At 44.3% G+C, this 12511-nt stretch overlaps 1 protein-coding gene across 3 annotated transcripts in view; it reads right to left on the bottom strand.

Moving 5' to 3' along the window:
• The window catches only part of XYLB (xylulokinase), a 51562-nt gene extending 46644 nt beyond the window's left edge, over window positions 1–4918 (bottom strand). Inside the window, exons 1-2 of one of the 3 annotated variants that reach the window (XM_053600845.1) lie at window positions 4788–4918; window positions 3294–3376 (exon numbers count right to left, since the gene is read on the bottom strand). In XM_053600845.1, coding sequence (XP_053456820.1) covers window positions 3294–3376; window positions 4788–4844 — 140 coding nt within the window. In that variant the 5' untranslated portion in view covers window positions 4845–4918. The remainder of the gene's footprint in view (window positions 1–3293; window positions 3377–4787) is intronic. The other 2 variants (XM_053600846.1, XM_053600847.1) reach the window with 2 other exon arrangements.
• Between the last annotated feature and the right edge of the window lie 7593 nt (window positions 4919–12511).

Below are 12511 nucleotides of genomic sequence, written 5' to 3'. Positions count from 1 at the left end.
AAAAAAAGCAACACTATGTTTTGGTTATGGACATTTTTTTTGTTGTTGTTAAATATCCAGTGGAGAGGATTCACTGACTTATTAAATGGAAGAGGGAAGTTTTAAAACTTGAAAGAATAGGCTGGGTATGGTGGCTCACGCCTATAATCCCAGAACTTTGGGAGGCTGAGATAAGAGGATTACTTGAGGCCAGGAGTTCTAAGACCCACCTGGGCAATATGGTGAAACTCTTGTTTCTACAAAAACTTAAAAAAAAAAAAATAGTGTACTCCTGGTACCCCTAGCTACTCAGGAGGCTGAGGTAGGAGGATCACTTGAACCCAGGTATTTGATGTTGCAGTGAGCTGTGATCATGCCACTGCATTCCAATCTGGGTGACTGAGGGAGATCCTGACTCTAAAAAACAAACAAAATTGAAAGAATAAAAATCATATAAAGTGGGGCTGCACTGGCCCCATATACCAAGGGTGGCTGGTTCAAACCTGGCCCAGGCCAAACTGCAACAACAACAAAATAGCCGGGCACTGTGGCAGGGTGCTTGTAATCCCAGCTACTAGGGAGGCTGAGGCAAGAGAATTGCCTAAGCCCAGGAGTTGGAGGTTGCTGTGAGCTGTGTGATGCCATGGCACTCTACCAAGGGCGAAAAAGTGAGACTTTGTCTCTACAAAAATAAATAAATAAATAAAGTTATTAAAAAAAATCATATAAGTGTGTTCTCAGATCACCATGGAATTAGATTAGGAATTGGTAATAGAAAGATGGAAAATTTGGAGATGAAACAACACAGATCTTTTTTTTTTTTTCTTTTGGTAGAGATGGAATTTCATTATTTTGCCCAGGCTAGTTTCAAACTCCTGGCCTTAAGTGATCCTCCTACTCCAGCTTCACAAAATATTGGATAACACATGTGAGCCACCACTCCCAGCCTAAACAATATATTTCTAAATAATCCATGAATCAAAGAAGTCTCAAGAGAAACTACAAAATATTTTGAAGTAAAGAAAATGAAAATCTAACTTCTCAAAATATGTGAGATGCCAAAACCATTGGTGCTTAAGGGAAATTTATGGCATTACATACATATATTAGAAAAGAAAGACTGGAATCAACAATCTAAGTTTCTATTTCAGGTAACTAGAAGGAAAAAAAAGCAATTTAAGCCTATAGTAAGCAGAAGAAAAGAAACATAAATTAGAGCCAAAATTAGTAACAATGAAAAGAGAAAAACAACAGTTGATTCTTTGAAAAGGCCAATTGACAAACCTCTAGTCAAACTAACCAAGAAAAAAGAGAGAAGAGATAAATTGCCATTATTTGAAATGATAGAAGCGTCACTACTACTGACCCCATAGACATCAAAAGGATAATAAAGGAATATACATGTATTACAAACAAAACTACGGCCATACATTCACTAGCTTAGATGAAAGGGACCAATTCCTTGAAAGAAACTACCAAAACTCAAGCATACAAGGCCTACCATAATATAAAATATGAAAGCAAGACCTCAGCTCCAAGGGGCCACATTAGCTAGGGAGAAAGAGATGGTACTAAGATGTGACAGGTAATAGGAGGTATACAAAGCACAAGGAAGACTTCGAAGAGGAATTATGTCTACCATAGATTAGAAAGGACATTTCTACCAGGACTTCATAGAGCCACCTTAAAATCAACAAGTCCACAGCTCTTATGGATTGAATTGTGTACGCTCAAAATTCAAATACTGATGTCCTAACCCCCAGGACCTCAGAATGTCACTGTATTTGGAAATAGAGCCTTTTAAAAGGCAATTAAATCGGATTGTGGCTCAGTGAGTAGGGCGCCGGGATCAAACCCGCCCCGGCCAAACTGCAACAACAACAACAAACATAGATGGGTGTTGTGGGGGGCGCCTGTAGTCCCAGCTACTCAGGAGGCTGAGGCAAGAGAATCATCTAAGCCCAAGAGTTGGAGGTTGCTGTGAGCTGTGACGCTACAGCACTCTACCAACGGCAACAAAGTGAGACTCTGTCTCAAAAAAAAAAAAAAAAAGGCAATTAAGTTAAAACAAAGTCATTAAGGTGAGCCCTAACCCAGTTAGACTGATGTCCTTACAAGAGGAGACACATAGACCCCTAACATTTCTGTGCAGAGCTACCACTGTGTGGATAGGCAGCAAGAGGATGGCCATCTGCAAGCCAAGGAGAGAAGTTTCAGAGGAAAACAACTCTCCCAGTACTTTGATGCTTGGACTTTTAGCCTCCAGAACTGTCAGAAAATACATATCTGCTGTATAAGCCACCCAGTATGTGGTATTTTGTTATGGCAGCCCTAGCAGACTAATACAACAGCTAAAATTATGATATTTCTCTCCAAAGGCCATTCTTTCCCATAGCCTGTCATCTACCCTGAAGACCAGAAACCTCACCCTCACATCTCACATTCAATTTTGCACCAGGACCTATCAATTTTACTACCCAGCTCTCTCATAGCCAACATTTGTCTGAATGACCTATAAAAACCTCTTCAGTGGTCTCCTCGCTCTTGCCATGCCCCTTCTACTCTCCCACTGCACCCAAAGAGATCTTTTCAAAGCACAAATACAATCTGTCACACCTCCCCCATCCCTTATGGCCCTTCAGTTGCTGACCATAGCTTGTAGAATAGAAACAAAACTCTGTACCATGGCCTGCAGTGCTCTACCCAGACTTCTCTCCTCTTTGCTCTCAAGCCACATTGGCTTTCTTCAATTCCATCAATGAACTGTGCTCTTGCTTGCCACAGGGCCTTTGCACACATTTCCTTCTGCCTGGCATGCTCTTCCATCACCTGGCTAACCTCACTTACTCAGATCTTAGGTTAAGCACTACTTCCTTAGGGACCATTCTGAACTCCTCCTCCCAAGTCTGGGTGACATTCCTTTATAATAAGCACTTGCAGTTCCTTTCCTTCAGAGACCTAGGAGTTTACAACCAAATATTCTTTTGTGAGATCCTTTGGTTGATATCAGCCTGCACTACTCAAAGGGAAGCTCTGGGAGAGCAAGTACCATTTCTCTTGCTGGTACACCATCAAATGCCAGGGCCTAACATGATGCTTGAGTTCTCAATTGATACTGCATATATGAATGAATGAATGAATGGAATTGGGAAGGAATGGGGGAGACAACACTCCAGCTATAGAAAAAAGATGCTGAGAGGTCTACCACCACTCCTATAGTTTAGTGAAGCCAAAGCAGTGTATCTGTGCATGCGAAAGGTTGCAGGGAGGATCCCCAAGCCCCTACCCCACCCACATGCACACAAGGTACATACCCAAATTCTGGAAGGTCTCTGTCAAAATGCACACTGTCCTCATAAATGACATTCAGCTCTGCATCAACAGCAACAACTTTCACCTGGAAGTCATTTTAAAAAATGATGTATAAGATTTTCCTCAGCTTCTATATTGGTCTAGCAGGCATTGACGTCACCAGGTGAGGCCCTACGAGCAGTTCACCACAGAGATCTCCTTAAAGGCAAGGATGCATCATGGTCAACATGGCGACAGATGAGTCATCTGGAGTCATACCCAAAAGAATTAGCAAAATAAACTGAGGCTAAGTAGGAAGACCTACCTATCTTAAGGAATCTTTGCTCCCCTAACAACCAATGCCAAGACCCCTTAGAGAAGTGATTTTCAACTGGTGTGCCTCAAACATTTTTAAAGATAACTAATTAAATTATTTTTGAAGGAAGTTCAAAGCACAGTAAGTATATTCTTTTTTTTTACTCTTTTTTGGGGATCAACAATTTAAGTGTGCTGTGAGATTAAAAAAAAAAAGGTTGAAAAACACTGCTCTAGAGGTAGATGTTCGCAGATGAGATGATCTATTTTGTGTACCTGATAAGGGGGCCTGAGAAGATCCCAGAGGGAAAGGAATGGGAAACAAGGTTTGGAGATGTCTTTGGGGTCCATGTCTGATAGTCTGAGAAACCAGGTAAAGCTGGTGGCTGTTCCCACAGGCCATTATCTCCACCCAGAGATACAATATCCCATTGACGCTGCTCTCCAAGCTCAGGCGCGTAACTCCTTTCCTGGACAGTTGGGGAAACAGGTCTAGCAAGACAACTCCACTCATCCACAGTCCCATAGGACTTTCCCCTCAGGGATTAGCCAGAGGCCTCGAGGCCTCCCTCCCTTGACCCATTTGAGGAGAGGGGTTTGTTTGGCTGCCTCTGTGTATATTTCCCATGCACTTTTAAGAAGGAGTCTCTGGTAACCCCTCGCCCAGTTTGAAGGCAAATTTTGATTCTGTTCACCCTGTCTGCGGGCCCCTGGGGGCAGCCAGACCTCCTCTGGCCAGCAGTTCTATGTCTGCAGATACAGGCACACTGGTGCCAGCCAAGGGCGGTCACAGGGAAGGGTGAAGTCCATCAGGACATTTTAGCCATTTCACTTTTGAAAACTGTTTCAGGCAGTTATTTGGTTCCAGGTCACCGGTGATGCATGTGCACAGGTCTGTCTCTTCCCCTGCTTTACAGTAGCTGAGTTCCCTCGGTCACTGTCACTCAGTGCCCACCAAAGTGCACGAATCCGCCGAGTGTTCTGGCTCCTTTGGGCACCCGGGTTTCAGCCCGGGGACGCTTGCCGTTTCCAGGAGGGAAGGGGTCTACGCGGGTGGAGGTCGCATCTTGCGGGCGGGCCGCCTTGGCAGGGGAAGCTCGAGAGGAGGCGCGCCCGCGGCTGGGCCCAGGGTTCCGCAAGCAGATGCCAGCCCTCCCGGCGGCGTGAAGCAGGCGGCCCCACCCCGCGGCTCCGAGACGTACCTGCTGCGTGCTGAAGTCCCAGCCCAAGCAGCAGCGTCGCGGGGAGTGCTCCGCCATGGCCCGGGAGGATCTGGCTGCGCGTTCCTCGGTCTGTCCCGCGGAACTGTCGCCGCGCTCCAACACCCAGAGACTCAGGGGCCCGCCCTTTGCTCCGCCCAGCGGACTCTGGACCTGAGTCACGGGGCGGACTTGCGTTCTGGCGCCGCCTGCCGGGGGACCGGAGCAAAGACCACGGCCGACCTTGCTGGGGCCATGGCCTTCACACCCGTGCAATACAGACAGTGCCCCAGAGTAGGTGGCTTCTGGGCTGCGCCAGCCCATCCCTCTGCTCCTTCTCGTCCTCCCTTGCCCTCTGCTTCAAGTTTGCCCTGACGCGGCCTGACTTCTGGGCCAGAACTTTCGACTTTAAGTTGGTTCGTCCTTGCCTGTCCCTCTGGTAGCTCTGGGCCTAGAGTTCTCCATGGCTGTTTCTTGGGTCCTGGAGCAGCTGTCCATCCCACCGGTGGTGACTTACGGGTCACAGATCAGTATCCCGGGTTTGGACCCACGAAGTTCTGACAGGCCCTGTCCAAACCCAGCAAAACAGAGTGGCTCCGCTGTGTGTCACAGCATACACCTATATGTAAAATCAGAGGTCCTGATGACCCCACACAGGGGCTCATTCGTTCCTGTAGCCAGCCAGTATTAATGGCCTAATGTGTGACAGTCATAATGAAAGGGGATGAGAACCAAAGTCAGACCCACTCCCTTTTTTCAGGAAGCAGAGGGCATCTTCTCTTTCCCCCATCCCACCTGTTTGCATCCTTCTTGTCCCTAGGGCTGACTTCCCACAAGCACTCCTTCACCTCCAAAGTGAGAGGCTTCTTCTAGGAGCCTAGCAGCTCTCCAGAGCCTTCTCACACACCTGTAATTGTCTGACTACCTCCTTCACTAGCTGAACTTGAACTGCTTGGAGCGCAGATGGATCCTACTCACTGCCTGAACAATAAGGTGCCAGAGTGCCTGTCTTCCAAGTTGTTCCCAGATTACTAGGGACACAGAGCCTCCAGCAGCAATTACATGTGACAATAGCAAAATACCGGATACCAGGTCAGGAATAATTATGTCACCTGCTGAACACATTTAATCCTCACAATGATGCTGGAAGGTAGGAACTATTATCTTCATTTGCAAAAACTTTTAAAATAAGTTTAGGAAGTACACTAATATTAAGTGTTTGATGGAATTTTAAAATGTATGTATACACCCATGTAAACACCACTGAGACCAAGACACTTCCACTACTCCAAAAGTTTCCTTGATGACCCATCCCAGTCAATAGCTCCCAAGGTAATCATTATGCTGATGTCTACCAATACAGACTCACTTTGAAAAATCACAAATTTTTTCTCATTTTACAGAATGAGAAACTGAGACATGAGGGAGTTAAGTAATGTGGCTTAGGGTTCCCAAATGAGTGGCAGAGCTGGGCCCAAAGTCATGAAGTTCAACTCCAGGACCCACATTTAACCACTAAGTAAGACAATTATGATGGAGCAATTCAGTGACCTGATTTTTTAGAGCTCTGAGGATCTCCCCTGAAACTTCCCCATGACTGAAACTTTCTTTACACATATACTGAGGCACCAGTGGGCTTGCAAAAGGTAGAAGAGACTCAACAAAACAAACAAAGACCTGCATCAGGGGTCCAGGAATTGAGGTCCACGTGGGAGGCTAGAAGCCTTGGTCACAGCAGGTGGGGAGCCACACCTGGTACCCGGCAGGGCACCATAAATAGTAGCATGAAAGACAGCAGCATGGAGCCAAACTGCATAGGCAGGTAAGGGGAAGGAGGAAGGTAAGCAGTACTGACCATAAGGCGATAGTGCTGGGAGAATGGAGAGTGAAGACCCCATTCTTGGCAAAGGAAAGCACCCCCAGAAAAAGAGGAAAACTAAAAAGTAAGCTGAGTGAGTTGGTACAAAGAAAAGTCAGGTAGTTTACTTTTAAGCTAGGCATTGCTAGCAAGCTTCTTGTCTTTTCTGAAATTATAGCCTGTTGGGGATACAGCTTACAAACACCCTGCTATGTCTGCGAGCACTCTGAGGAGAGTAATGGCCATAGAAGAGATTATGGCAAATCCTAGAAAAGACACATCTTCTACGGCGTTTCCTGCCCATTAAACAGGCAAAGCAGATGCCCATTGCGGAGATTTGCATTTGCCTGGGGCAGAGATTAAGGGAATAGCTCCAGCTCTGAGATCTGGGCAGAAGAGCTCATATCCCTTATCACAGAGAAAAATCCTCTGTGGTGGTGATGGGAGAAAAATGCCTCCCTCCCACCCATCCCTCAGAGGAGATTAACGCTGGCAGCGGTTTACTCCATAGAGAACTAGTACAGCTTAACACCCTCTCTAGAAATCTGTGTGTATAACCTCAAGCAGGAGGCTCTCCTAAAACAAGACTCAGATTTCAGATTTCTGAAGGCTACCCTTAAGGTTAATAATAATAAAAATAGGAGCTGATAGACTTCAATAAAATCAGAGTAGAGCAAACACTCTGGGCCATTGCTGGAATCCCAAGACAGGCAATGGAGCCCTGAGCTCCCACTTTTAATTCTACTCAATGCCTCTTGTCTTTCTTTACCTTCGCTTCTAACTCTATATTTCTTCAGTGGATCACCACCTGTGTCCACCGGTTTCAGTGGACACTGCTCTCAGGGTGGGACCCTAATAGATTGTTACCTTGGAACTGCAACAAGGAGGGCAACTAAGCTTAAAACTGCTTTGAGCCAAAACCCTGAGCAGGTCTAAAAGCTCCTGGGTGAGGCACACTTTGGCTCTGAGCAAAAATCAGAAACAAGCCTCCTCTGAAGGAAAATTTCTCCAAGTTGAGGTGCAGGACTCTGGCAGATGAAGGTCAACTGGAGAGATTATGGCTTGAGAAGGCAAGCCACTCTGACAGTGACCAGAACCCAGAGACAACAGACTTGGACTGCACATGTTGGGACTGTCAGGTACAGAACATAGAACATATCAACTCTCTAAAGAATTAAAATATATACCTACTATGTATTTTTTTTTTTTTTTTTTTGAGACAGAGCCTGAAGTTGTCACCCTGGGTAGAGTGCCATGGCATCACAGCTCACAACAACCTCCAACTCCTGGTCTCAAGTGATTCTCCTGCCTCTGCCTCCCAAGTAACTGGAACTATACATGCCTGCCACATTGCTCGGCTATTTTTTGTTTGCAGCTGTCATTGTTGTTTGGCAAGCCAGGGCTGGATTTGAACCTGTCAGCTCAGGTGTATATGGCAGATGCCTTAGCCACTTGAGCCACAGGTGCTGAGCCTATACCTACAATATTAACTCTGAATTAGAAGAAAGAAAACAACTTTGGAAGGAAGACAGTAAAATTCTAAAAATCAAATCTGGTTAAATGAGGAGTTGTGGTTGTTGATGTTAAAAGAAGGCTAATCAGATTTGACACAAGGAATTAGTAATTTGGAATACACAGTTGAAATGTGAAGGAGAGATAGAGAGACTTTGTAGATAGAAGATATAACAGGTGTCCAGCTGGAAGCTCAGGAGGAAAAATGGAGAAGCATTACTTAAAGGAATAAAGACAATATGGTTTTTAAAACTTGAAAAATATATATTCTTAGATGAAACAAAAACTGATCTCAAGCAAGATATAATAAAAAGGAAACCAATGGCTAGATACATTGTAATGAAGCTGCAGGACACCAATGACAAAGCAAATATCTTCAAAGTCAGCTGGAGAGAAGACAGATCACTGGCTGAAGAATAGCCTTAGTAGTCACCTATTAAGCAGAAGCTGTTAAGCAACAAGGAAGTCAGTAAGGGTGAAGACTATCTTCAAAATACGGATAGGCAATAACAGGGAACCTAGAATTGTTTACACAGCAAAATTATCTGTCAAGAACTATGGTAAAATAAACACAGTTATAGTTTACCAGAAATTGAAACTAGGCCAATGTCTCCTAGTTTGCCCAGACCAGAGCATACATGCAAAAGACTTTATGTAATGGAACTTCTAAAAGATAAGAAGGAATATTATCTCTGGAGATACAATAATGATGAATCAAAATGGTAAACATATATGCAAATTTAAATATTGATTGTTTTAAATAATTGTTTTAAATATTGATTGTTTAAATAATAATAATGATAATAAAAAAGTATTGTCAGATTATGGACTTAAAAAAGGATAAGGTGGGCAACAATAATATGTATGTCAGGAGGGGGAAGATGAGAACAAAGTATCCTAAAATCTTTTTGTTGTTGTTGAAGATTTTGCTGCTTGGTGGTAGGGGCATCTCAACTTTGAAGTTATATTTATATGATAAAATTTCAGACATAACTGTAATAAAATAGTTAGAAAATAGTATTTGAAAAAGAAAGATCAAAGAGAAAAATAAAAACAAAAGAAAATCTCAATCTAGAAAAATTCAAGTATTGAGGGGAAAAAATGAAACAAGAAAGAATACTGCAGTAATTTTGACTGGTAAAATGAGTCAAAGTTAAAAGAGATGCTTGGATTGAGCTTTTTATTTAATTTAATTAATTTATTTATTTGAGGCAAAGTCTCACTTTCTTACCCCTTAGTACAATGCTATGGCTTCATAGCTCACAGCAACCTCAAACTCCTGGGCTCAAGCGATTCTCTTGCCTCAGCCTCCCGAGTAGCTGGAACTACAGGTGCCTGCCACAACACCTGGCTATTTTTAGAGAGGAGGTCTCACTCTTGCTCATGAGTGTTCTTGAACTCATGAGCTCAAGCGATCCACCTGCCTTGGCCTCCCAGAGTGCTAGGATTACAAGCGTGAGCCACTGCAACCAGCCTTGGATTGAGCTTTTGAAGCCAGCACTTTGAGGAAAGCCTGCTGCTGAGGACAGCCTGTTGTCCTATCAAATGCTACTTTAACTAGTATGGCCAATGTGTCTTAGTTTGCCCAGACCATACCCAATTCATGTCTGTTTTGGTAGTGTAATGATTCATAGAGCTACCTGTTCATCTCAAAAGCAACATGATATACATAACAATTTGGTCACCCTGTATACTTAAAGCATAAGGACATGAAAAGGTGAATAATTAAAGGAGGAAAAAGGTTATATCAAGAAAACATTAATCAAAAGAAAACTGATATAGTTGTATTACTAGCAAACAAAGATAAAGCATCATTTGGAATAGAGGGATTCACTATCTAAAGACAAAAACGTTCAGTACACTAAAAAATGTTAATTTTAAATATATATAAACTTAATAAATGTTTTTGATAATAAAGGGTAGACCTAACAGGAAAAATTTACAGCTCCAGTATCACAGCGAGACATTTTAAAGCATCTCTTTCAAGATGTCAAATATAAAAAATTTAGCAAAGGGGGAGTGGGCCGAGACAAGATGGCTGACTGAAGCCAGCTTTCCACAGAGGCTCCCATCCAGAAGGAGAGTTAAAGGACAGAAATTTAGCAAGTAACCAGGTGGATTTGAGCTGCACAAAGAGAGAAGTTTGAAGAACGCACATCAACCCCACTGAGGCGAGCTGTGACCACAAGGATACAAACAAAAGGTACAAAATCCATCACCAAGTGGATGGGAGTCCCTTCCCCCATGAGAACAGCTTGGAATGCCCCACAAACAAATGAGCAGAGTTCAAAGGTCCTCCCACTACACTCCACAGGAGAGACCCTCTAAAAACTGGACCTACCTCCCTTACTAGGGTGCCACGGCATTCTCCTGCCATGCATAAAACTGTATAAAACTGTATATATTCTCTACCTGCAACTCTGAGCTCCCAGCACTCTCCTTAACTCTCACTCTGAGGTCTGGAGGCCTGTCCCCCAGGAGTCCAGATTCTTGGGTAATTTCTTGAGGGGTGTGGACAGTGCCTAAACCGCAGCTGGTCAGTGCTGACTCTGGGGCATGGGAGTGAGGAGAGGATGGTCAGCTGAGAGGGAACCACACCAGATCAGCAGTGCCCAGAGGCACAGAGCAGCAGCTGTCTTTTAGCAACAATAGGGCTCACTCCCGGCTATTCTGAAGCCACATCCTCTGTCTCCCTGGGCAACCAAAGAAGGCTGGGCATCTACTCAGGTGGCAACCACCACGAACAGATCTGGGGCGGAAATGTAGGCCCCTTGACTAAAAGATTTGCCTGAGGTGGTACCGACCTGGGTGGAGTGCAGGGACTAGAATGCACTTGCAGACCCAGGAAGTTCCCAGGGCAAGGCTGACCCAGAGGACTGCTTTACTGAGCCTAAGATGCACCTGGCCCTCAGGGGATCGTCAGCTTATAGACAAAGGAAGACAGGAGGCTAGAAATGATAGGTAACCGAATACAAACATGCAGGAGCAAAGACAGGGCCTGAGTCACAGGCTCTGGGAACTCAAAACAGCTTCTCTTCTGCAGGGGAATTTAGCAGGGACAGAAACAAATTCCCGCAAAGTTGTTCTGTTCTGTCAGTAACATCAATCAGGGGCAGGGCTGGAACTGAGTGAACACCCCCCAGCCTCCATCAAGCACCCGAGGTTGTCAGGCCTCACCTCCCCCTGCTAGATAGAGGCAGAGCACAGTGGCCTGGCTGAGCAGAAATAGATTTCCTTGTGATTCAGGCAGGTGCAAACCCCTGGAGTATCTGTTCACTACAAACAACTGTGTCAGCCAACTGTGGGGCTATCAGTGACTGGGTGTGACAGAGGTGCAAGGTGGGGAAGGAGGCATCAACCTTCCCAGACTGATCTATTTGCTGCGTGGCTCCTCCTGAATCAATGCAGCACTGGAGCAAGCCATATCAGAGTAGTCACCAGACCCCTGGGATCCAGTTGCCAGAGACTTTTTTTTTATTGTTGGGGATTCATTGAGGGTACAATAAGCCAGGTTACACTGATTGTATTTGTTAGGTAAAGTCCCTTTTTCAATCATATCTTGCCCCCAGAAGTTGTGGCACACACCAAGGACCCACCCCCTCCCTCCTTCCCTCTCTCTGCTTTTCCTTCCCCCGCCATGACCTTAATTGTCATTATTTGTCCTCATATCAAAATTGAGTACATAGGATTCGTGCTTCTCCATTCTTGTGATGCTTTACTAAGAATAATGTCTTCCACTTCCATCCAGGTTAATACGAAGGATGTAAAGTCTCCATTTTTTTTAATAGCTGAATAGTATTCCATGGTATACATATACCACAGCTTGTTAATCTATTCCTGGGTTGGTGGGCATTTAGGCTGTTTCCACATATTGGCAATTGTAAATTGAGCTGCAATAAACAGTCTAGTACAAGTGTCCTTATGATAAAAGGATTCTTTTTCCTTCTGGGTAGATGCCCAGTAATGGGATTGCCAGATCAAATGGGAGGTCTAGGTTGAGTGCTTTGAGGTTTCTCCATACTTCCTTCCAGAAAGGTTTTACTAGCTTACAGACCCACCAGCAGTGTAAAAGTGTTCCCTTCTCTCCACATCCACGCCAGCATCTGCAGTTTTGAGATTTTGTGATGTGGGCCATTCTCACTGGGGTTAGATGATATCTCAGGGTGGTTTTGATTTGCATTTCTCTAATATATAGGGATGATGAGCATTTTTTCATATGTATGTTAGCCATTTGTCTGTCTTCTTTAGAGAAGGTTCTATTCATGTCTCTTGCCCATTGATATATGGGATCGTTGGCTTTTTTCATGTGGATTAATTTGAGTTCTCTATAGATCCTACTTATCAAGCTTTTGTCTGA

Source organism: Nycticebus coucang, chromosome 8 (genome assembly GCF_027406575.1).
Source record: "Nycticebus coucang isolate mNycCou1 chromosome 8, mNycCou1.pri, whole genome shotgun sequence".
In the NCBI taxonomy this organism is placed as follows: Eukaryota; Metazoa; Chordata; class Mammalia; order Primates; family Lorisidae; genus Nycticebus; species Nycticebus coucang.
The sequence above is the reverse complement of the archived record's forward strand: the minus strand, read 5'-3'. Positions and strand labels throughout refer to the sequence as shown.